We start from the raw sequence: 24258 nt of genomic DNA, 5'->3' as shown, positions 1-24258 counted from the left end.
TCCTGCTGGTTGCTGTGGGATAAGGTGGAAGCCATGGGTCCTGAAGGTTAGGATTTGAGAACTGAGGCTCTGGCTACTTTACCTGTTGGACACTTTGGGTGGCTGACCTATCAGTGCAGGACCTGAACGGCATCTTCTGTGTTGTTCTACTCAGACCACCTCTCTTTTTTTAAATTTATTTTTATTTTTCTGTCAATCATGGGGGGCTTGAACTCTGGGCCTGGGAGCTGTTCCTCAGCTCTTAAGCTCAAGGCTAGCACTCTACAGCTTGAACCAAAGCACCACTTCCAGTCTTCTGGTGGTTCATTGTAGATAAGAGTCTCAAAAAAAAAAAAAAAAAAAAAAAAAAAGAGTCTCAAGGACTTTCCTGCCCTGGCTGGCTTTGAACTGCGCTCCTCAGATCTCAGCCTCCTGAGTAGCTAGGGTTGAAGGCGTGAGCCACCGGTGCCACCGGTGAAATTCTACTTTCTAACATGTTGGTGATCCCATCCCATTAACTTTTATGTTGGCTTCTCTGTGGTGAATATGCTCATGGCCTGGGGTGTTTGTGAGCGCTGTACTGCTGTTAGCTACTTGGCCTTGAGCAAGAAATGCAACTTTTCTATGGTCCAGACTGCTTCCTTGTCAGGGGGAGACCTTCAGACCTGCTTCAACATTGTGAAACATGTCCGTCCGGGATAGAGAAGCATCTTGGATGATGTTCTTTTCGCTCTATCACATTGAGATCGGTTGCCACTGGGTTTAGTAAGACATAGGTTGGGTATGCCTTGTGTACCCACCGTGACAGTGCAATGCAAACAACAAAGCAAAGCCAAAGTGGATCTCTTCCTTATACAATGCATCTTCATTTTATTTTGGAAAAATCAGCAAATACATACTCAGATATTTCTTTTCCTTCAAAACAGTTTATTTCAGACAAGCTAATTGGCAATTAATTTGAGTGTCAAACATCTTCTTTGGCGGCTGTCCTGGGAGTTTATTTCCCTAATGTAAAAGTGGAAAGACTGTCCAAAACCTGTTTATATTTTACCTACCAAAAGGTCAACAGAAATATTTACTAGGAGGCAACGATGGGTCTTTGGTATCTGATTCAATGGTATAATTAACAAGCTCTATTTGCCTTTAAGATAAACACTTTGAAGGATGTTTAGTGAGTCTTCTTTCTTCTATCAAAGCACTTAACTGGAACTACTGAGTTACTGCTGGGAGAATTTTACTTCCAGCCTATTTGCTAGCTTTTCTTCCTATAACCCATTTCTCATTTCCTCCCAGAATCATCCAAGGTAAAGTCACATCAAAAGTCACAATATCTGCATATACTTGGATTATATTATGTTTCTGGCACTTAAAATGATTATGCCTTATACTATTACTTACTTATGTAAAATCAACATTGTTGATGTCAAACTCTTATAAAACCAGACCTTAGAAGCATTTGAAATATCCCATGAAGCAGACCTGAAAGAAAAGTATTGCCTCTAGCAATTTTAGAGATTAGCCGTTTAATAGAAAAATAAGACATTCGGGGGAAGGGAGGATTCATATAATTTATTCACACCTTATATTATATATTGTAAACAAGAGTAGGAGACTTTCGACAGACACCTCCAAAGAAACAGTTCCTGGTACTACACCCTTGAGCAGAGAGCAGGTATCAGGGAGCACTTTAAATATGAACCTGGTAGGTTTCTCAGGAACCCATTTTCCAGAAGATTCTTCTTTGGAACCCATCCTGATTCGCAAAGCAATCTAAAGGCATAGATTTGGATCGAAAGGGTATGGAAGGTGAAGTAAAGTCATTACAATTTTTTCCATGGCCCGAGGCACAAGATAGCATGTGCAAAAGAAACTAGAGAGACTGCCTGGAGCCACAGGTGTGCCCTCAGTGTGTACAGGGAATGCAGAGGGGAGGGAGCACGTGGCGGAGCAACACAAACAGGCAAGGCCGCCTGGCAGGGTGCACGTGAGATCAGCTGGCAACTGCATTGTGACAGCCAAAGATTCTGGAGAAAAATTCCCAGGCGAGGCGAATGTGGATGGGAATGAAGACATAGGCAGTGTACACTACCATGGCGACGATGGTAAACAAGATGGTATTGAACATAGACCGCTCCCAGGGCTCCATCACCTCGCAGCAACTGATGATCTGGTACTGGAAATAGAGCCATGCCAGGTATTCCTTCACCCGCCTGAAACCCATGCTCAAGTGCCTTGCAGCTTCAGGGAGTCTCGTCTGTTCAAGAAGAAAAGAGAAGCAAAGGAAATTAAGGAACCAAATACAGACTGGTCTTGATGTTGCATACTCTCAATTGGTTAAATACCTGTCAAAGGTGGGGAGAGAGCATGGATGAGATTATTCCTATTCATCAGTTCCAAACAACAACAGCTCGCTCCAGCTGTAGCTTTAAAGCTTTACTGATTACTAAGCAAAGAATTACGACTGGGTCTCCAGCATCAGTTGACATCTCAGGGGCTGAGTCTCCAATGGGCTTCCTTGAGCAAAAGTGCTACACCGATGTGGTGCCACATAGGTTGCATAGGTACAACCCATATACACATGGCATGTGATAAAGTATTGTAAATGAACTGCATGTAATCCACTACCCTGTGGGAGACCAGCAACACATGGTCGAGTACCAGATACGAAAGTTCAGGAAAAGATTAGGTGCTTGAAAAGCAGGAAGTAGGGTTTCTACGTATGAGTGTAATAAAAATGGAAAAATCGTATTGGGACCACTGTTGGCGGGGGCTGTGTGTGCAGTACTGGACATCTGTTAGCAGGGAATCTGGTTGTCTCTCCCCCCCTGGGAGAGTCACATGTATGCTTCTCCAGGTTTTACCCATATGCGTCTTCTTGCATATGGGTGGATAGAAATCTTAGTGGTGAATAAAATGGGTTGAGTCTCGTGCATCCTTCTAGGGATGCACTGAATGTGTGAGTGGGGTTGGAGACTTTCCCCAAGCCAATGACAAGCCAAAGCATACCTTCGTGTAGTCCCTTGGCTTTGGGGGAGGGGGAGAGCAGGTACAGAACTTCTGAAAATCATGTACACACATTTCCTTCATCTTCAGAAAGGATCACAGTTGGGGCTGGGAGGTTGGCTCAGTGGTAGAGCGCTCACTTAGCATGCATGAAGCTCTGGGTTTAATTCCTCATCACCACCTACACAGAAAGAGCCAGAAGTGGTGCTGTGGCTCAACTGGTAGAGTGCTAGCCTTGAGCAAAAGAAGCTCAGGGACAGTGCCCAGGCCCAGAGTTCAAGCCCCAGGACTGGCAAAAAAATAAAAATAAAATCACAGATTTAAGGCCAAGCAAAACTTTTCAGAAAGAATTGCTCCTATGATTTCTTAGACAGTTCCCATGTAGACATGGGGAGGGGTGTCAAGGGGGTCAGTTGTGAGTCCGAAGAGGTCTTTCATTAAGCCTGGCTTTGACAACAACAGACAACTTTGGACAGGAAACATTTCTACAAAACAAAACAAAACAAAAAAAAAGGGAAGTCATCACAACCAGGTCCTTAATACAGGCCAGGAAAATCCTGAGGAGTAAGTCATACAAAAGGGAAGCATTTTTTACTTTCCTCTGAAGAGTTTGTCTTCTTCTGTCTTTCTGAGAAGCCAAGGGGATTGGCTGGAGCCAGCTATGGGGGCTCCCTTTTACGCCAGCACCGGAGAGCTTGGCGGGGAGGGAAGAGGAAGGGGTGGGGGGGGCAGTTTGGGCCACACGGTGAGTTCAAGGCTAGCCTGAGCTACATAGGGAGACCCCGTGTCACAAGACCAAGTAAATTACTAAAAGACTGTGTGAGCTTTTAGAGATAGCTCCTTCTGTGGTCTTTCTTTCTCCCCATGCTGACTGAAGACCGGGGAGCCAGGGAGAATAGGGAGAGGCCTAGAGAGAAACGTGCGGCAGAGGAGGAATGTGTGCAGCTACCACAATGTGCCCAAGGCTGGGTAACCTAGAAAGAATAGAAACATCTATTTCCTTCCTCCAGGTGTGGAACTCGACAGTTCCAGATCAAGATGCCACTGGGTTTGGTGTCTGGTAAGGGCCTCTCTCTCAGTCCAAGATGGCACCCTGAGGTCCCTGTCCTTATATGGCAGAGAGGACGGAGGGACAAAGAGACCGAGCGCTGTAAGAACCCTCCTTCATCAGAACCTTATTGCATTCGCAGAAGAGACGTGCCCATGACCCGGTCACCCCCTAAAGCGCTCACCTCCTAACACTGCAAACATTCACCGAACTTCACCGGGGGAGGGCTGTTCCACCCACCAAGATTTCCCAGACTCTGATGGTGAAAATTAGGAGTTTCACTGTGGGAGATTTCGGCTATCCTGCTAGAGGACTATGTTTCTAAAACTCTTCATTCTGGGTACCCATGATAGCTAACCTCCTAACGATCCAGAAGTGGGATCAGTGCCAGGTAACAGGTGAGTGTGGAGGCTGTAAACTCACCTGGAGAGTTTGGGGTGATGTCAGGTTGCACCACCTCACACACAGTCAGCCCCTCCCTTAGGAAGTGTGGGGAAGTCAGATCCTAATCGCACAATGTAATCACACAGTCAGGAGATCCACCAGGGTAACTGTCCTGAAGGAGAAGTGCACAGCCAAAAAGGGCCTTGGCAAAGAACCAGAACGAGCTATCTCTGAGGAAGAGATAAGATCCAGAAAGGATTAAGGATTAAGTTTACTAGGTGAAATGGGAAGTGGGGGGGCCAGGAGGAAGGCCGGGATTAGGGTGAGAGTTGGAGAGATTAGAGATTAGGAGGGGTGCAATCAGAGGCTGCAGGGGGAGGAGGGGAGGGATGCTGAGGCAGAGAGCACCGGGATCTCAAGAAGCTAAAGCTAAGATCAGCGTTAGGACAGGAGCAGGTAGGAGAGTCACCTGGGCTGCTTTGTCTTTAGCCTGCAAACCAGGGTCCTGGTGCAGGGGGGCGGGTGGGGGCGGGGAGCATTCAGCGGGTAGCACAGGTAGCATTCAAAGACAAGCAGACAGTGGTGTTGGAGACGGTTCACTTCAGAAAAGTCTTCCCAGGAGTGTTATTTACTCAGAATCTGCTGTGGCTGAGAATGTATTTAAAATATTCTTAGTATTCTTTTCAGTCTTATAAATGAGATAATGCTGCTACTTTAGAAATATCATTGACTTTTCCTCTCTATGGTGTAGTTTTTTTTTAAAGTGCCCTAATTAATCTCCTGGCCCTTGCTTTTCCTTCTAAAATTAACTCTCATGAAGTCCAGATGGCTCTGTCAGAGATCCAGGGCTGGAGGCATCCAGCCATATTCCAAGTCCAGTCGTATTCTGATTCCTGAGCCAGAGATACTGTATGATAATCAATATTCATTATTATTTTTTTGATTTTTTTTGTCAGTCCTGGGGCTTGAACTCAGGGCCTGGATACTGTTCCTGAGCTTCTTTTGCTCAAGGCTGGTGTTCTACCACTTGAACCACAGCACCACCTCTGAGTTTTTCTGCTTATGTGATGCTGAGGAATCGAACCCAGGGCTTCATGCATGCTGGGCAAGCACTCTACCACTGAGCCACCTTCTCAGCCCTAATACTCATTATTTAAACCACTGGAACCTAACCAATCCATAAATCTGAAAAAAAAGAGAGAGAGAGAGATAAAAGTCACACTCACACACATTATACCAAACAGAGGCACAATGAGACCTCACCTCACAGCAAGCTCAAAACTGCCTGGAAAGCTTAAATCTACCTCCACACATTTACAACTTAAGTAGTAAGTTAAGATGTGTCATGTTGTTATTTGCACAATTTGTACAACCTTTCCCACAGCCCTCTGAATAGCCAATTGTGGCAGGTGAAAAGTGTGTATATTGTTTTGTCACTTTAATCTCATCAAGTCTCAGTTGGTCCACAGAAAGCACATTGATTGCTCCCTCTCCTTGGTTCATTTTTTGTCCCCCTTTACTGGTGAGAAGTGAATTTGAAGGTTGTTTATTCGCTGTTTCTTATTATGAAAAGGTAAGGAGAGAGAGGGTTGGTTATTATTGGAAAGCCATCTGCTATATCTATTATAGAACATGCAGTATTTTAAGGTTCTGTAGTTACTTAGGTAATGTGTTTCTTCTCCATCCTGGTAAATCCATTTTATACCCACGATGGGACAACATACCTAATTAAAAATAATACTTTAAACAATTTGATGACTGATGTGGGTAAGGGAATTCATTCATTCATTAACAAATTCATTTTGCTTCTGAATGGTAATGGACTTAGAAAGACTTTCCCAAAAGGCACTGAGAGCAGGAAATCCTCTTCTGACCAGGTGAAAACAGACAGTATGCTAGGTGGGCAAGGGATCATGGGAAAATGCTAAAGGAGACTGAGAAAAGATAACGCCGCATTGGGGGAGAAGGTGGAATATGATGACAGATCATCCCATGAAGCAGCTGCCTGCAGGTAACCTAGCCTTGCATTCTCACAAGGCAGTGTGGCATTAATTCAGGTCCCCAGCAAGCTAAACAAAGAACGTGACATGTTTGCTTTATTCAAGCATACTTCAATTTTTCCTGTTTTCATGTCACGTGCTTTGAAAAGATGACTGGTTAAGTGGAACAAGAGTGAGAATAGGGTTTCTTTTGTAAAAATAGTTCCTCTAAACTTGACTTTTAAAACTCATTAGAGGGAGAGGAAAGTAGGAGAAAAATGAGGGAGGAGGTAACAAGTTTGATAAGAAATGTACTTTTAACCTTACTTAAGTTAGTGTAACCCCTTGTACATCACCTTGACAATTTTTTTAAAAAAGCAAAAAAACTCTCTCATTAGATTTTGTTTTTGTTTTGGGGCCATCCTGGGGCTTGAACTTGCGACCTGGGTGCTGTCCCTGAGATGTTTTTGCTCAAGGCTAGCACTCTACCACTTGAGCCACAGCTCTACTTCTAGCATTTTGCTGGGTCATTGGAGATAAGAGTCTCACTGACATTCCTGCTTGGGCTGGCTTTGAACCACAATCCTCATATCTCAGCCTCCTGAGTAGCTAGAATTACAGTTGTAAACCATCCGCTGATGGCAAAAAAACAAAAACAAAAACAAAAACTCAGTTGATTTTTAACAAGGTTGTGCCTGTTAAAGTAGCCTGGCCTGTCTTCATGGTGGAGTACCCTGGATGCCACTGTTACAGGTAAGCCTTTGACTCCAAGGTACTCAAGTGGTGATGCTAGACTAAATATTTGGGTCGCCTCAGATTTGAGCTGGAGAGTTGAACCCCTGAGTGCAACAGCCATGGTAGGAAGCAGGGCCATGGGTGGTGACATGAAAGAAACACACAGGCAGAAGACAGAACCTGCTGCAGGACACTGCTTTCTCTTCTGCATCCATTTACCTAATGAACATAGCTGTCGATCTGCTGCAATAGCACTCGATGTTCTGCGGCCAATGTCTTACAAAAACCAGGTGACTGAACACTTCTTCCACACCAAGTTCCAAGCACCCGTGCCTCCCTGATTCCTTGCTGCAACCCTGCCTGGTACAGAAAATGACCTCCATTGGACAGGTGAAGAGACTGAGACAGGCAAGCAGTCATGGCCAGTGATGATCAGATGAGCAGTATACATTTCCAACCACAGAATGCCATCATCTGGATGGACTGCAAAGAAAAGCGCTGTGCTTCAGGGGTAACGCTGAATTCATATTAAATTGGTCGACACTAGATCAGTTTGCCAAACTAAGTTCAAGTTGGTGGATCCATTGGGAACTATGCTGTGAACTGACACCGGAAGAGAAGAAATGATTTTCCACGTTCTTCTCAGGGAGGGAATCACCTGAAGATCCCAGACAGGCCCAGGAGCTGGCCAGGAAGGCACAGGTAAGGTCATGGGACCCCTCTGCCTCAGTTCCCCAGCGTCTCCTTGTACAAGACTTCTCACTGAGCTTCTAGCTCACATCCCCGTTCTACAATTGAGAATCTGAATGCAGGTTCATGGCTGGGCATACCGGAAACTGGCAAGACCTAAGGCTCTGAAATCAATAAGGCTACGGTTGAGCAAGCTCATTTTACACAGAAGAGAAGTCAGGGAGTGTGGAGGGCAGACTCAAAGGGCAGTTTTCCTGGGCTCAGGGAAGAGAGACAGAGAAGGCTAATTTGAAGTATAAGATCAGAGAGAGACCGTCTCCTAGACAGAATCTAGACTGAATGGAGGAATCCAGGCACGGGGATGGCCAAAAGCACCTGGGACACACAAGTCCTTTGAGAGGATCTTCCAGAATCGGGTGGAGAGCAGTGAGTGACGTCACTGACTGCTTGTTAGCCAACAGGTCAAGAGCTTTCTCTCACTAGTTGAGGCTCAGAGGGGCAGCAGATGAAGTTTTCTCTATGAGACTAAGGGATACAACTGGATTTACGCTGTCATTACTCAGGAGGGGCACTTTGTGTGGGCCTGGAGGGATGAGAACCTAGTATGAGGACACATGTGTTGCTAGTATGAGGGCACATGTGTTCATTCATATGAGCCTGCGGCTTTGCATCGGGAAGGGTGAAACTCTGTGAGAAAAGCATACTGAGCACCCAGAAAGTTCCATGGGAGTTAGGCATGTTCTAGTGAATTCGGTGAGTTCTAGTGAGTTAGGCAATGGCAAGGAAAGATGAATCCCAGGTAATTTAAGACTGGGCAAAATGAACACGAACACATAGCTCTGTAGTTCTCCACTGCCCCAAACCAAACCCAACCAGACCAAACCAGTAAAAACCCAACACAAACAATGAGCAAAAGCCTGGACCAGCTCTGTCCCTCTTTGCAGAGGACTTTGCCACTCTGTGCTGTAGGAAGCTCAGACCAATGAAGTCCTTCCCCTCCATTTCTTACAAGATGAAGCGTTCATTTCCCACCCTGTATGATCAGATCTCTCCACTTCTCAGCTTCAGCTGCTAATCCTTCTACTAAATGCCACTGATTCTAAAGCTTCTATCCTAATTTTTTTTCTCTTAGAAGGCACTGAACTCAGGCCCTCTGCCTGCTAGGCAGGTGGTCTGCCGCCTGAGACACATTTCTAGTCAATTTTCCTCTGGTTAATATTATTAATTATTATTGTTGTTATGTCAGTAATGAGGCTTGAACTCAGGGTCTGGGCATTGTCCCTGAGCCTTTTTGCTCAAAGCTAGCACTCTACCACTTGAGCCACAGGTTCATTTCCAGCTTTTGGGGTTCATTGGTTGTTAGTGAAATGAGCTTCCTTCCTATAGCTTAGTTCACTCCTTCCCTTCTCCACAGCTTAGCACGCTCCCTTCCTAGGCAACACTAGGCCCATGTAGTAAGCAGTAAATAATCAGCCTCCAGCCCCTTTACCTTGGGATGGCACTGCTCTGGGGCAGCTACCACCATATAAAGCAGAAGAGCCCCTTAGAGTGACCTTCAGGTCTGGGCAGTTGCAGGACCCTTATCTACTATTTGGACAGCAGCCATAAATCCTAGTCCTCCATGATGAAGCTCCTGGCCCACATGTCCACACCAGGGTCTCTGCCTCCTAGCCCTTTCTAGCCCCTCCTAAACCTCCTAGGTTATATAGGTCACCTCAGACAATAGCCAGTGCTTCTTCTCCCTTCTCCCTTGTGAGAAGGGGTCTTGCTGGCCTCTTTCTTGGCAAATAAACCTTTCTTTGTTTTCTGTACCTGGATGTCTGCATGGCTCTCTGGCACAGTCTAATTTACCCTGTCATTTGTGGTAAGAGTCTCACGGACTTTCCTGCTTGGGCTGGCTTGGAATGTGATCTCAGCTCTCAGGCTCCTGAGTAGGCTCTGGTTATTTTTGAAATAGAGTCTCATTCCCCCTACCCCCCCCCCCCACCCTCTCCTGCTCCTCCCACCTCCTGAAATCCTGAACCTCAGTTCTCCTAGCCATGCTTCCCATTGTAACTAGGATAATAAACAACCCAGCATTTTCCGTTGATATGCTTGGAACTGAGAGCCTCTTGATTTCAGTCTCTTGAAGAGCTAGGACTTTAATCCTAGCATGAGTTACCATGCCTGGCCTAAAAGCCTTGATATTTTTGGTTCATGGTCTTTTCTTTCCTACTGTCTTACGCTCTTTCTCTGAGAGATCAAATCCTGTTTACATTCCTGATGTAGCTGATATCTCCTCTTATCTAAGAAACATTCTCACAAGACCCTCCTCCCTGCCAAATAAAATACACTGCCTCTTGCCATGTGTCACACTTCATCAACATTGCAACACATGCACCATTTCTTCATCAGACAATGAATGGGTTGTGGCACGGGTCTTTGGGTATTGAGGATATGTGATGTTCACCCTGACACTCAGTGTCTGTCTGGTGACTGGTTAGTGGCCAGCTGACTAACATGGAAAAAACATCACACTTGGGCCTACTTAACATTTCCCCAGCCTCTTGTGGGGCCTGTGCGAGGGCTTGTGTACTCATAATGAACTGAGAGCATCATCTGCACACTCACAACCAGCTGTCCTGTCCAAGGATGGAAGGGAGCTAGAGTTACTGAAAACAACAACATCAACAAAAAGTAACAAAAGCTTTTTTAGTTTCTCATACTGTTAAAAGTTCATGGACTCTTCGGGGAATAAGAGACCCTGGTGAAGCGGACTTAAAGCCCATTAAAATGGCTTTTTGCATGTGTTTGTTTTAGGTGACTAATAATTTAAGAATAGCAGGCAGGAAAGTGGTTCTAATGGAAATCAAAAAATCTCAGGCTGGGAATATTCAGAGTCCTGAATTCCCCTTCCCTCCCCTCCCCTCCCCTCTCTTCCCCTCTCCTCTCTTTTCCCCTTCCATTTATATATTTTACCTTGTATTTTGGGGATAGTCCTAAAATAACATTATTTGGCAGACTGTCCAGCAGAAGGAAGATAGCTAGTAACTTAATAACTCAGGCCATCTGAGGGATAGAGTAAGAAGTGAGAGGTTGGGTGGTCCGGATCTTTAGCAGTGCTAGTCAGGTTCTGCTCAGGGTAAAAGCAGCACTGGTTCCTATTACCTGTAGATTGGTGAAACCTTTACTGTTTGTAAGACCTTCCTAAAATACTGCCTCCAAGACTCTTTGAGGAATGCCCTATTAGGATTTTTTCTTTTTTTGCCAGCGCTAGGAGGGTTTATATGTTTTCTAGGGAAAAGTGCAGCCTTTATGTCTGTTTGCTCAGTAAGCTGCATGCAACCTTACAACCAGATCCCATGGAAGACATGGTTGGTTGTGTCTTGGGGAGGGCTCCAGCCACTGGCCTGTGGGTCTGCGCTGGACCCTCTTTCCTGGTGGTTCTCATCTCAGGGCCTAAGTTCCCGGCTCACAGAAGCAGTTTCATCCACAGAGATGTAGACATGGGTTTCTTATTGCATCAGAGGTCTGCACATGGTTTCAGTCTGCATGGCACCATTTCCTACTGCAGCTGCTCAAGAACTAGATGTCATCGCCCACTGGCTTTCTGAATACCTGGCTCTCGTTTTTTCTGGGTGTGCCCTTAATGTGCCCAGTGCCCCACATAAAGTTTCATGCTTGCTTAACATCTGTTTGGCAGCTGGCTTTCTGTCTCAGATTTCCTTTGGCAGCCAGCTTCCCATGGTGCTGGTGAAGTGTATACCATCAGTCAGACTCGTAAGTATGATTTGGAAATCCAAGTTTTAGCGTGAGCTAAAAAAATAAAGACACCTCAAAAAGTTTATGATGAACTAAAGCAAAAGAAGAAAAGGAACTCCACTTAGAAGCAATGAAGGAATTTTCTTGGTCCACTCATGATGAGTTCGGTAATTCCACAGAGTCCCCAGAGAGGAAGGGACAAAGCATTCCATTGTATTGCTTTTAGGCAAGGGACTTACTCTAAGCCAGGTACTGGTGGCTCACACCTGTTATCTAAGCTACTCAGAGGCTGAGAGTTGAGGATTGAGGTTCAAAGCCAGACCAGGCAGGAAAGTCCATGAGATTCTTATCTCTAATAAACTCCCCCCCCCCAAAAAAGCTGGATGTGGCACTGTGGCTCAAGTAGTAGAGGGACAGCACTCAGGCCTTGAGTTCAAGCCCCAGGACCAGCACCCCCCCACCCCCAAAAGGTGACTGAAATGATATTCCAAAGGAAAAAAACTTGTAGCCACAATGTAGCAAGTTGTTGTTGGTACAGTGTTTCGGGGATGTTGGAGCGCATCCTAATGTTTCTAATTGTTCTTGACTTTAACAAAAGCAGAACAATAGAGACCAGATCTTGGGCAACATGGCTTGGGGTTGAGTAACTGTGACTGCAAAGCAGTTTTTACTTTGTTTTGTTTTACCACACCCTGACACACTCCCCAGGAAAGATTGAAACTGGAGGAGAAAATTTTGAATTTGATTTTAATGAGAAATGTCATAGTGCTTTGTGGGATACTGACTATGGATGAGTTTAATCTCACCGTTGTATAGCTATTAAAAGAAAGTATTTAGCCAGGCATGGGTGGCTCATCATTGTAATCCTAGTCACTCAGGAGGCTGAGATCTGAGGGTCTTGGTTTAAAGCTAGCTAGGGAAGAAAAGCCTGTGTGACTCTTATTTCCTATCAATCAGTGAAAAGCTGGTAATAGAGGTGTGGCTCAAGTGGTAGAGCGCTAGCCTTGAGCTGAAGAGCTGAGGGACAGTGCCCAGGCCAAGAGTTCAGACCCCATGACTGACAAAAAAAAAAAGCCACTAAGTGAATTCCCATAATCATAGTAGTGTTAATTATAGTAGTCAAAATGCACAAGCAATCCAAAATTCCTGTTAGCAACCAATCAATAAGCAAAAAGTAGTATGCACCTGTAATATTATTTAGCCTCACGGAAGGAGATCTGATGTATGTCTCAAAGGTGAATTTTGTTACTTAGGTGAAGTAAACCACTCATAAAAGACGAATACTGTGTTCTTCGTGAGAGCTATTAGAGCAGCTAACCCAGGGAAACAGAGAGCTAGTATTACCAGGGCTGGGCCGAGGAAACTGTGACTTGGTTGTTTAATGAGGACATAGTTTCTGCTCTTCTCACTGATAAAGCTCTAGATTGCTTGCACAACCACACGAATGTCTTTAACTCTACTGAACCGTACCCTCACAAAATGGTTTACAATGGTAAATTTCGTGGTTGTTCCGTTTCTAACCACAATTTGAAAAAATAATGTGGAGGTCAACACCTAATCCCACAAATTCCAAAGGACTGAAAATTTACAAAAAGATATCTGTGAGATAGTCTGAAGGCTCGTGTTTGCAAAGTCAGGAGAAGTCATGGTGTCTGGGGCTGGGTCCTTGCTCTGGCCTAGCAGAACTGCCAGGACACAGCATCTGTAACCAAGCATGGCCAAAGGCCTTCTAATACCAGCTGTGAGCTGCAAACTGGGAGTCTTTTCTAGTTCAGAGCCAGGATACAAGAGGAAAATTCTAGATTGGCCCAACTCCAAAGAACCTTCTGACAGCACAGTTGGCATGTGTAGGTTTGTTATTATTTTTTGCATCAGTGAACTTCTAGTCACTTCTCCTTGTCTGGTTTTTACAGAGGATATTCGGCTTATAACAGAGCATCTATGGCCTCCGAATATATGGCCTACGGTCCCTTCTCTGCCTTTGAGAAGAGGGTTGATGGGCCCCCAACACCTGGATCAGGGATGTGGGACAAACAGCCACAGGGTGAAAGCTTGTGCTCCCTCATCATGAGCCCTTTTCCCGCAGAGCCCCTGCCTCCCCTCACAAGAGTGTTCCCTTCTTTCTCTCCTGTCAGCTACCCTGCAGTTTGGGAAAGGAGCCATTGCTTGTTCTTTGTGTCTTGAGCTTTCTAATTCTTCTTTGCAGCTAAAGTCTGACTATGAAAAAAAAAAAAACCCAAGCCTTTATCTCATTGATCACCAGTTATTACTATATCTGATTAGGAACAGGACACTTTCCCTGGGGAACAATTTAAGGGTGAGGTGTAATATTGATTTTTGTTGTTGTGGTTGTTGGTCCTAGGATTTGAACTCAGGGCCTGGGTGGGTGCTGTCCCTGAGCACTTTTCCTTAAGGCTAGTGCTCTACTACTTTGAGCCACCGCCCCAGTTCTCATTTTCTGGTGGTTAATTGGAGCTAAGTTTCTCATGGACTTTCCTGCTGAGGCTGGCTTTGAACTGTGATCCTCAGATGTCAGCCTCTTGAGTAGCTAGGATTACAGGGAAGGGCTCAGCTACTGAGTCCTTACTCCCCAATTTCTCTCACCCAGAAAAAAAAATCTGGATGTTTAGGTATCTGTCAGCCCAAGTCTTTCCAATAGCATCTCCCAGTGTGCTCTGTCTTTTCTTTGTATCTTCTTTCTTTCTTTCTTTTTTATGTTTATTAGTTCCTCTTTGGTTTTGCTTACTGGTCTCCTCCCTCTCCTTCTCTCTCCCCTCCTATTTTTCCTCTCTGATTTCTCCTTTCTTTTGATCATACTGGTGATTCAGTGATTTAAAAACATTTTTTTTTCTGAGAGCAGCAATATTGAACTTTTACACACATCCTGACAATAAGAGGAAAGCCTTCTGCCTCTCGCTCGATGACCTGATTCTGGGGCAGAGTCGTTACTGCTTTAGAAAGATGAGTTGGAGGGTCAGGCTGACCCACGAGCCATGGAGACAGAGAGCGTGTGATGGAGGTGCTCAGCCAGCCCGTTCTGCAGGTCAGAGACAGAGGCCTGCTGGATTGTTGGTGGCACTGCGGCATTCCAGCCAAAAGGTTTCAGGGCTGGGGTGTGGAGTGAGCAGATGACAGGGGAAGATAAAGGAGCTTATGGAATGAAGCTAAAACATGCGTTTGCTTTTATACAATGGAATTATCTTTGGCTCTTATCATCTTCTACTTAGAATCGAGTTACTAAAATAATATATGAAAACTAAAGAGAGGGGGTGGGGACAGAATCTGGTGGCACGTTTAGCACATCCTCTTTTCCCTGGGGAGAACGGGTGTGGACATAATTGGCCCTGGGTTCCAGGACACTGCAGGGGATGCTGAGCTTCAACGGGTTCCTCTCTTTGAACTAGCCAACCATCGTTCATGTCCCAAGAACTTTGATGATGCTAACTAAACATGGAGGAGGCTCATGACAACTGAGCTAGTGAAATATATGTATATATTTGAACCGACTGAGTTTTGCAAGCCCTTTGACTATAGAGTTAAGCTGGATGAGATGAAAATGTTCTACCCTGTCTTCAAATAATGCAAGGCTTGATATGTAAGAAAGAATAGCAGAAGAGTGTTTCCCAATAGATGAATATAGCGAGGTGAACATACTATAGTAGGGTAGATGATAGATATCAGAAGTATGTCCATGTCCCTCTTTCAAAGAAGGATCTGTGTGTGTGTGTGTGTGTGTGTGTGTGTGTGTGTGTGTGTAGGCATGTGCGTTCCCACGCAAAAGTACCAGAGCTAGAACTCAGGGTCTGGTGCTCTCCCTTAACTTGATTATTCAATGTAAATTTAGTTTTCTCTTTCCTTCCTCCCTCCCTCCCTCCCTCCCTCCCTTTCTTCTTTCCTTCTTTCCTTCCTCTCCTCCTTCCTTTTCTTCCTCCATCCCTCCTCTCTTCCCCCTTCTCTTCCCTTGCCTTCCTTTCCATCATAATAATTGATGAGCATCCTGTAATGAATATGGACCAGCCTCACTTTCATTAACATTTTTTGGGAAGAGAATGCTTTCACTTTCATCCTGTTTTTCTCTTCATGTGTCCCACCTGGTCAATTAAATGCTCTTGAAAACCTCCACTCCTCTCTGTGCCAGCGGTCTTCAGGATACGATGCTGTTCCACTTAAATAAAAGATGAAGGATGGGGAAACAGAGCAGCCTTTAGCCAGTGGACCATGAATAAGGCAGCAGCTGGTGCTGTGCTATTCTGGCCTTGATGCTGGCCATGGGATTTGCATCTCCTAGCCCAAGGGCTCTTGACCTGGAGGCCATGATTGGGCGAGGAGAGGAGGACTGCACAGAAGAACATTGTGCTGTATACGTTTCAAAGGAGACTGTAATATCTGAGTAACACCCCTTGTCCAAGACCCAGTAACCATAGCTAATTGTCACATTTCCCTCCCTTTTCTCCCCTTTATTGCCGTTGCAGACCTGGTTTAGTCACTGGAGAAAGAGCTGGAAGTTTCTCTTGTTAAATAAAGATGGAACGTTACAACCCGAAGAGTCAGTTTTCGAAAGGCTCTGTGGGTGATGCAATTACAGAAAGTTACCTGCCCAGGTGGTGCAAGTGTGGTGCTCCACTGCCTTCCTCTTCCTCCTCCTTGTCCTCCTCCCTGTCCTTGTCCTTCTCCGAGTGCGCGTATGTAGGTGACCTCTTGTCTTTGGTTTACTGTTTCTTTATCTGTGAAACCAACATTTGAAGTAAATACACCCAAAGATGGCTGCAAACTTCCAAAATCAATGCTCTCTCCTATAAAATGTCAGCAAACCATTTGGATGGGTTATGAACGCGAGGCGCAAGCCGGGGTTGTTTTACTCTGTGTTCAGAGAAGGTCACTATTTTATAACGTGCTATTGATGAGTGATTTCCCAACGATCTCCTTCCTCAGGATTAAATGGTACCATGGGACCGTGCACTGAGGGGAAAAGGCTTTAGTAAGAGGATGGGCTCTGAGCCTTCCCCTCAAATTCTGACAGAGGACCCTGCCTCTTGTGGGTTTCACAGAACGGATTTCTGGATGAGATTTTTGTTTTTAAGAACTATTACTTAAGTTTAACCAGTCTCAGTTTATCACTATAGGAGGTTAAAGGAAAAACATATCAGGTAAATCTTTGTGCATAAAATTTGTTTAGGGGATCTGGATGCTGGTGGCTCATTCCTGTAATCCTAGCTACTTAGGAACCTGAGATCTGAGGATCACAATTTGAGGCCAGCTGGGAAGGAGGGTCTGTAAGACTCTTATCTCCAATTAACCATCAAAAAGCTGGATGTGGCACTGTGGTTTGAGTGGTAGGGTACTAGCTTCCCTTGAGCAAAAGAGCTCAGGGACAATGTCCAGGCCCAGAGTTCAAGCCCTAGGATCAGCACCAAAAAAAAAAAAAAAAGAAAAGGAGAAAAGATCAGAACAAACAAGCAAGGAAACAAGAAAACAAAAATACATACCATCCTGAGGATTTTTTCCCCCTTTCTTTTTCCTTATATTTTCTACTTCCATATGGCTCTTAGGAAGTCTTTTACTTCCTGTTTCCTACCTAGAAATAGGAAAATTTTCTTTCTCTTTTTCCCTACTTTAACCCTTGCATACTAAAATAAACCTTTGCTAAAACTTAAAATAAAACATACGGTGCTTAAATTTATCCCTACATTTTGTAATCTCGTCTCAGCTGTTGAATGCCGTGTGGTAAGTTCAGTTGAAGATTACCGACAATGATTCCACAATGCAGCTCCAAGAGCAAGCATGGGGTCCTTGAATAGCAAACTGTCAACCCAAGAACTCGTATTCTATATTGATTATGATGATGGTGGTAGTGGTGATGTGGATGATGATAATAATAGATATTTACTGAGAAATTTATGTGCCAGAACTTTGTATTTCCTTATTCAAGTCACTTAACATTGTTATAGAAACACTGTTTAACAAATGAACACTGAGGCACTGGGAAAAATTTAAGTTGTCCCAAAGTTTCATATAAAATACAGAGTATAGGGCTGGGAAGGTGGCTCAGTGGTAGAGCGCTTGCCTTGCATGCCTGAGGCCCTGGGTTCGATTCCCCAGCATCACATAAGCAAAAAGAAAAAAGCCGAAAGTGGCACTGTGGCTCAAGTGGTAGAGTGCTAGCCTTGAGCTGAAGAGCTGAGGGACAGTGACCAGGCTCAGAGTTCAGGCCCCACCACCGGACCCCCACCCCCAAAAAATATAGAGTATACTTTGTGGTGTGTGTGTGTATGTGTGTGTGTGTGTGTGTGTGTGTGTGTGTGTGTGTGTGTGTGTGTGTGTGTGTGTGTGTGTGGTTCTAGGGTTTGACATTGGGACCAAGTAGTGCTTGGCAGGCGCTCTACTGCTTTGATAGGGTGTCACTTCCTGTCTAGGAAGTGCCATCACTTCAGTGGACTGCCATCCACCTATTTCTCACTTCCCATTGTAGCTGGATGACAGGTGCATACCACCAAGCCTAGCTTCTTCTGTTGAGATGGAGTCTTATGGATTTTTCTGCCAGGGTTGGTCTGGAACTGTGATTTTTCGGGACTCAACTTCCCCAGTAGTTGAGATTACAGATAGGGAGCTAACAACTTCAGAACATACATATGCCAGGAGGCATCTTTATACAAAGACTTTTGACCATAAACTGGCCCATCACCCAGCCAGCCAGCCAGGCAACCATGCAACTGAGCAAGAATGTAGGAGTGATAGAAACTCCAGTTAACACTGGCATGGTGGCTCTTCTTGCGCTTTCTGAAAGGAGACACAAGTAAGCAAACACCCCCCACAGCACAGCAAGAGTCCAGGCAGCAAAGGGCTGGGTACTCAGGGGCACAGAAGGGTGTCAGAACCAAGATGGCAGGTCAGCAAGTTCTGTCTTTATTCCTGTGTTCTTCAGCTAATTCTCAGCGAGAGATATTATTACATAATCACTAGTTACCAAGGCTTTTGAAGTAAGATCACTTTTGTCTTACCCCTTCACCACAGAAGGCACTTAGTTATTAGTTGCTTAATTAAAATTTGTTGGGTAAGTGAATGAAAATTCGAATACTCCATTACAACTGGGGCGGGGAGGTCTCTCTCTTTTTTTTAAACAACTTATTTCTATTTTTTCCCTACACTCTTAAATGCTTCTCCTTTAAGCTTGAAATAAATGTTCCCTTTGTCACAAAATCCAGCCCCGGTTCCTTTCAAGCCATTATCTAAAAGCTCCATTCTGGGCCAGCTGCCATTCCCACTGCGTTTTATTAGCACAAGGCCTCCTGGGGGTGCTTCTTAAACCAGGTGAACCCCATTGGAATTCTGGTGGGGTGGCACTGGGGTTACTTTTTTTTTGGTTTTCCCTCTGGTGGGTATGTGGGGTTTCATGTTCTGCTCACTCCCTGTAGTTCTGAAAGATTTGTTCCTCCTTTACCTTCCAGCCAGGCCTTACTTTTTTTCCTTTTCTCAACTTCCTCCTCTTCCAATCCTCCTTCAAAATGGGTACATGGTGGCAAGTGGATCTCCACTGGGTGTACACACAGGCCTTTGGAAGACGACAAGAATGCACAGGAAGGGGAGCCAGGGAGGCCCATCAGCCCGCTGCCGATTCTTGTTCCCCAGTGGCAGCGGGGATGGAAGCTGGGAATTCTTTAGTACAGGTGTTGAGTTGTGTGTTTCTCTTACCTACATGTACCTCTTGTGGAGGGGAATATAAGAATAATCCCTTCACGGAGGAAGCACTGAGAGTTCACCTTGTCCAAATGGAAGAGGAGCATTCGTGAGCACCTGGAGATCACCCCACCTTATCTCTGAGTCATCGGGGCCAGGGGTGTGGATGGAATTTGCATTGTATCCTTAGAGAACTGGATACTACAATATAAATTTGTTTCTCACTCTCTTCTCGTTTATGTCCCATGGGAGCTCTTAACTCCTCAAATGGTGAGTGTTCACTCATCATTATATTATATTGTATTTCATTATATTATATTATGGTGACAAATGCCTGACAGCTGTGCTGGCATTTAAGCTTTGTAAGAAGCAGGATTCTCCTGCCTGATGTGTTTATCTAGGGCCTAAAAGTGTCCTGGAATAGTGCAGACTTTCAATACCCACCTGAGGAATAAATCAAATGATTAGTCCTGATAAACGCAGTATTAAATAGTAATTTCTCTAAGCGAGCTAGGGTATTTCATGAGCAGCCTGAGCTCTAGAGCATGATTCTGTCTCCAGAAACCAATGGTGATGATAATAATAACCATGAGCATTTTTTTCTACATGCACTTAAGTCACAAACGGAATGGTGGGACATTAAACATTTAATCTTCCCATTGGGTCAACCACGGAGGCCGGATTTCTGTGGGAGCCAAGGGGACCAAGCTCAAGGTGGGTGCACTGGGCTACCGGCCAGAGGACCTGAGTAAGATCCTGACTAGATCCATCCGGATGCTGGACGAACATCAGCCTCAAGACCGGGAGGAACAGAACAAATGCATGGGTCCAGTCTTACGGACCGTTGCTGACCACCCAGCCTCTGGGACTGCGCTGATGCCACCGCGATCGTTTCCACACACTGAGAAGCAGGGTGCGTGAGGTGTGTGAGTGCTTGCCACTCATACAGGCGTCCACACCCATGTTGCTCTTACTCCTATCTCAGTGATGGTCCTTGGGGAACGTGCCTGGCTGTGGTACAGGGAATTTAAACATGCCAAAGAGATTCCCTCCCCCCACCTCAAGGTGTTTTGGGGGGCTGGTACTGGGGATTGAACTCAGCCTCTGAGCGCTGCCCCTTAGCTTTCTTGCTCAAGGTTGGTGCTTGAGCCACAGCTCCACTTTTGGCTTTTGGGAGAGTCTGATGGGTTTTTCTGTCTGGAGTGGCTTTGAACCACAGTCCTCGGATCTCAGCCTCCTGAGTAGCTAGGATTGCCGGCGTGAGCCACCAGCGTCCGGCTTGGCTTTTTGTTGCAGAGTTCACTTGCTGCAGGAGGAGGGAGACGATAGTGGGAAAGCCTCCGGGTTCACAGCTAGCTCTTCCCAGCACCTGCCATCCCTGGGCTGGCCCATTGCTCTGGGGCTCTGGAGTGGGCCTGAGTCCCACAGTGAAACACATTCCAGGCCGGGCCAGAGCTAAGTCAGAGGCAGGTGGAGAGGTGGCTTGTGACTCAACTCTCATAAACATCAGCTGCTCCTACCGACATGCAGTGAAAGTCTTGAACAAGTATTTTCTCCTCTGCATCTTCTCTCACAATAAGATGCACAGTTTTCTTTCTTTCTTTCTTTTTAAACCAGGATGTTATAAGAAATAGGTTTGCAGAGGTTTTTATACTACTATTCAAAGAGTACTTTTTGGACAGCTTTTGTAAAGCGTTTACCTGTATACTTGATAGTAAAATAGTTTTTATGCTGACTTTGTAGATAAAATAACAAAATTATAAGGGATACTTTTTTTTTTTTAAACAAGATACTTCCAAACTTAGAACCAGCAGGTGAAGAAAAGCCATGGAGCTAGGCACCGGTAACTCACACCTGTCATCCTAGCTACTCAGGAGGCTGAGATCTGAGGATCTCGGTGCAAAATTATCCCAGGCAGAAAAAACCCTGAGATTCTTATTTCCAAGGAAACACCAAAAATCCAGATGTGGAGCTGTGGCTCAAGTGGTAGAATACCCAGACTTCAACAGGAAAAAGCAAAGGGTCCCGAGTTCAATTCCCAGTAACAGCACAAAAACAAAGAATGGTATGGAACACTAAATGACATTCTGCTTCATACCTAGCAGACAAATTTCAATACCCATGCATTTGGCTTCCCAAACCATTCTTAAACTGTTCTCATTGCTTACTTGTATACAAATCATTTGAACAACCAGGACAGTGCTTTTCAGAACCAAGTTGTCCGTTGTTGGTCTAGCTGTATCTATTTCCAAGTGGCTGAACGTACACATACAAAGCCATCCGTGTGACGGCCATTTGAATAAGCATAGGAATAATTCAGATGTGAAAATCAAGTGATTCAACCTTCAGTAGTTTTATGTGCACATTTTTAAAGTTTTCTAGCAAAAAAAAATAATAACCGTGCCTCTTAAGTTTTGTATAATTCCAAACAACTAGCGCACCACAAAAATCTTTTAGAAAATCCACATTGCCTGCTTCCCTGATGAATTCATTTAGATGGGGGGGAGGGAGGGGGGGTCGAGAGTCACACTGATCAATTCCTCGGCTGTTTATTTGAGCCTGCGTAGGGGTCTTCTAGGAACTGAAAACCAGTGGAATGCTACTGGAGGTGAAACAAACGCAGAGCGTGGCTGCTGTCCCAGGCCCATCTCTGTCCATCCTCCCCTTCCTCCTTCCAACCCCGGCAGGGTTAGGGACAACTCGCGAATACAGTCACTTTTGAGAAAATGCACTGTCCTCAATGATCATATGTCCATGTCTTCGTTGGAAATGTGTACTCTTTTGGAAGTTGGTTTGTGGGTGTTACAGCCCAAAGTTAGCTTATAGGGCAGCAACACCCTCCCCCCCCCAAAACCCCCAAAATCAACCCAACACCACCACCACAAAACAAAACCCCAAGTGTAACAGTATAATATATAAGAATAACGTATTTAAGGCGGGATCAAACACTCGCCCCCAGAGATTTCCTTGCACGGCTGGCGAGGAGCCGCACGGAGGTGAAGGATGGAGGCGAGGAGGCCTCTCCCCGCCCCCCGGCGGGGCATGAAGTTTGAGTCGGATGAAACCTCTCAGCTTCCCGCGTAGTAACCGCCCCGGCAGAGGGGAACCCACCTCCAGGCTGGAAACCGCAATGTAGGGGGGAACACCGCCCAGGGCTGCCGCTGGCACCCGGCGCCCCCGGTACCCGGGGAGGGCGCGCCACCCGCCGCCGGCCGCCCGACTTACCGCGCGCTGCCCGCTGCCTCTGCGCTCTGCGCGGCCGCCTCCTTGGCTCCCAGGGTTGGGTGTTCGGGCCCCGCCCTCGGCTCGGAGGCTAAGACTCCAACTCCGCCGGGCTGATTCCGGGGATTAATGATTGACAAGAGGAAAACACTCTTACGCAAACTCGCGCGGTGCGGGCGACTCCGTCCGAGGACACGGCGGGCAGCGCGCCCCCGCCCGGCCCCCGCCCGGGGACGCCGGTCCTCCCGGGAGGCAGCGAGGAGCTTCCCCTCCGCTCCCCGGGTGCAGCCTCGCGGGAAAGGGTTGAGGGGGGCGGGGGTGCCGTGCCCGAGGCTGGGGCGCCACGGCGCGGGGCGCAGCGCCGGGAGGCAGCGGTGTCACCGCGGGCGGCTGCAGCAAAGCCCCGGGGCCGAGGCCGGGATGGGGGGGGCGGGATGGAGAGAGGCCAGACAGGGATGGGGGGCGGAGGGGGGCGGATGAGAGATGGAGAGGAGAGGCGCGGAGGAGGGGGTGCCCGCCCCTCGCGATGGTCAGGAGCCCCAGCTCTGGTGGGGCGGGGGGGGGGGGAGCTGAGGAAGGCGGGGGGGGGGGGAGGCCGGGGAGGACGCGGCCGCGGCGCCGGGGTGCTTCACCCAAACCCGCGTTCGACTGCGGGGTGAAGCCGGCCCCGCACCCCCGGTCCGCAGCGCCGCACCGCGGGCGGCGGAGCCGGGGCGCGCGCGGCCAGCGCCGCGGAAGGGCTGAGTCCCGCGTGCGCCCCTCCTCGCGCCCCGGGCCCTCGCCGGTATGGGTCCGGCCTCCCCTGGGGACAGACCCCTCTCCCAGCCCGGGGGGCCCCGCGGCTCAGCGCCCCCCCCCTCGCGCCCGCCCTCCGCCTCCCCCACCCCGGCGGCGCCTCCCCGGGACGGCGCGGGAGCCCGGCCCGCGGGGCCGCGCGCTCACCCACGGGCGAGGAGGACGCGGGCCCGGCGGCGGCGGCCGCGGTGGCGGGCTGGCGGGCTGGCGGGCGAGCGGGCGCGCGGGGCCGAAGGGCGGGGAGGACGCGGGCCGGCGGGGCCCGGCGCTGAGCCGCGCGCTGCGCTCGGGGCCTCGCAGGACGCGGTCCCGGAGGCGCATCCTCCCCGCGTCCCGTCACCGCACGCCGGGCCCCGCCGCGGCCGGCCGGGCGGCGCGCGCTCCCGGGGTCCTGCACCGCCGGCCGGGAGGCGCAGCCTCCCCGCGCCCCGTCCCCGAGCGCCCGACGCGGCCTCCGCCGACTGCGGGACCCGCGGGCCGGCGCTGCCCGGCCGCGAACGCGAGCTGCGCGGGGCTTTGTGCCGCGGCGCCTCGCGAGGGCTCCAGGCCGGCCGCGCGCGTGGGCCAGGGGCGCCCCCCCCCCCGGGCGAGACGGGAGGCCTGTAGAGGAAGACTGGGGTCACCCCTCCATCGCTGGCCAGGTCACTAGCTTCCTGTCTAGTTTCCCCCCCTCCGTCTGCGACCCCACCTCCTTCCCCCTGCTTGCTCAGTTGCTCAGTTGTGGACGTCCTCAGTTGTGGACGTCCTGGGGTTCATCGTCCAGATGAACACAGCAGGACACAGCAGGGAGAAGACATGCACACGGCCAAAATAACCCTAACTCACTCCTGTAATCCTATCAGAAAGTTGGGGTCTGAAGATCGCGGTTCGAAGCCAGCTGGAGCCAACAAATCCGTGAGACTTTTGCCTCCCATGTAACCAACAAAAAGCTGGAAGTGGAGCCGTGGCTCAAGTGGTAGAGCACCGGCTTCAGGCGCACAAGCTAAGGGACAGCGCACAGGCCCTGAG

General features: G+C 47.6%; 1 protein-coding gene across 1 annotated transcript; it reads right to left on the bottom strand.

Moving 5' to 3' along the window:
* Positions 1 to 1528: 1528 nt before the first annotated feature.
* On the bottom strand, positions 1529 to 22541 carry Sptssb (serine palmitoyltransferase small subunit B). Its single transcript, XM_070022817.1, has 3 exons — positions 22459 to 22541; positions 16153 to 16283; positions 1529 to 2233 (listed from the first exon to the last, which is right to left on the bottom strand). Exon 3 carries the CDS (start codon positions 2198 to 2200, stop codon positions 1970 to 1972), a length of 231 nt encoding a protein of 76 aa, XP_069878918.1. The 5' UTR covers positions 2201 to 2233; positions 16153 to 16283; positions 22459 to 22541; the 3' UTR covers positions 1529 to 1969.
* Positions 22542 to 24258: the final 1717 nt, after the last annotated feature.

This window comes from Dipodomys merriami, unplaced genomic scaffold, assembly GCF_024711535.1.
Source record: "Dipodomys merriami isolate MVZ:Mamm:240054 unplaced genomic scaffold, mDipMer1.0.p SCAF_154, whole genome shotgun sequence".
Taxonomy (NCBI): domain Eukaryota; kingdom Metazoa; phylum Chordata; class Mammalia; order Rodentia; family Heteromyidae; genus Dipodomys; species Dipodomys merriami.
The sequence above is the reverse complement of the archived record's forward strand: the minus strand, read 5'-3'. Positions and strand labels throughout refer to the sequence as shown.

What these genes read in the sequence shown, in the direction of transcription:
- Sptssb (XM_070022817.1), bottom strand. Translation starts at nt 2,200, where the DNA reads ATGGGTTTCAGGCGGGTGAAGGAATACCTGGCATGGCTCTATTTCCAG.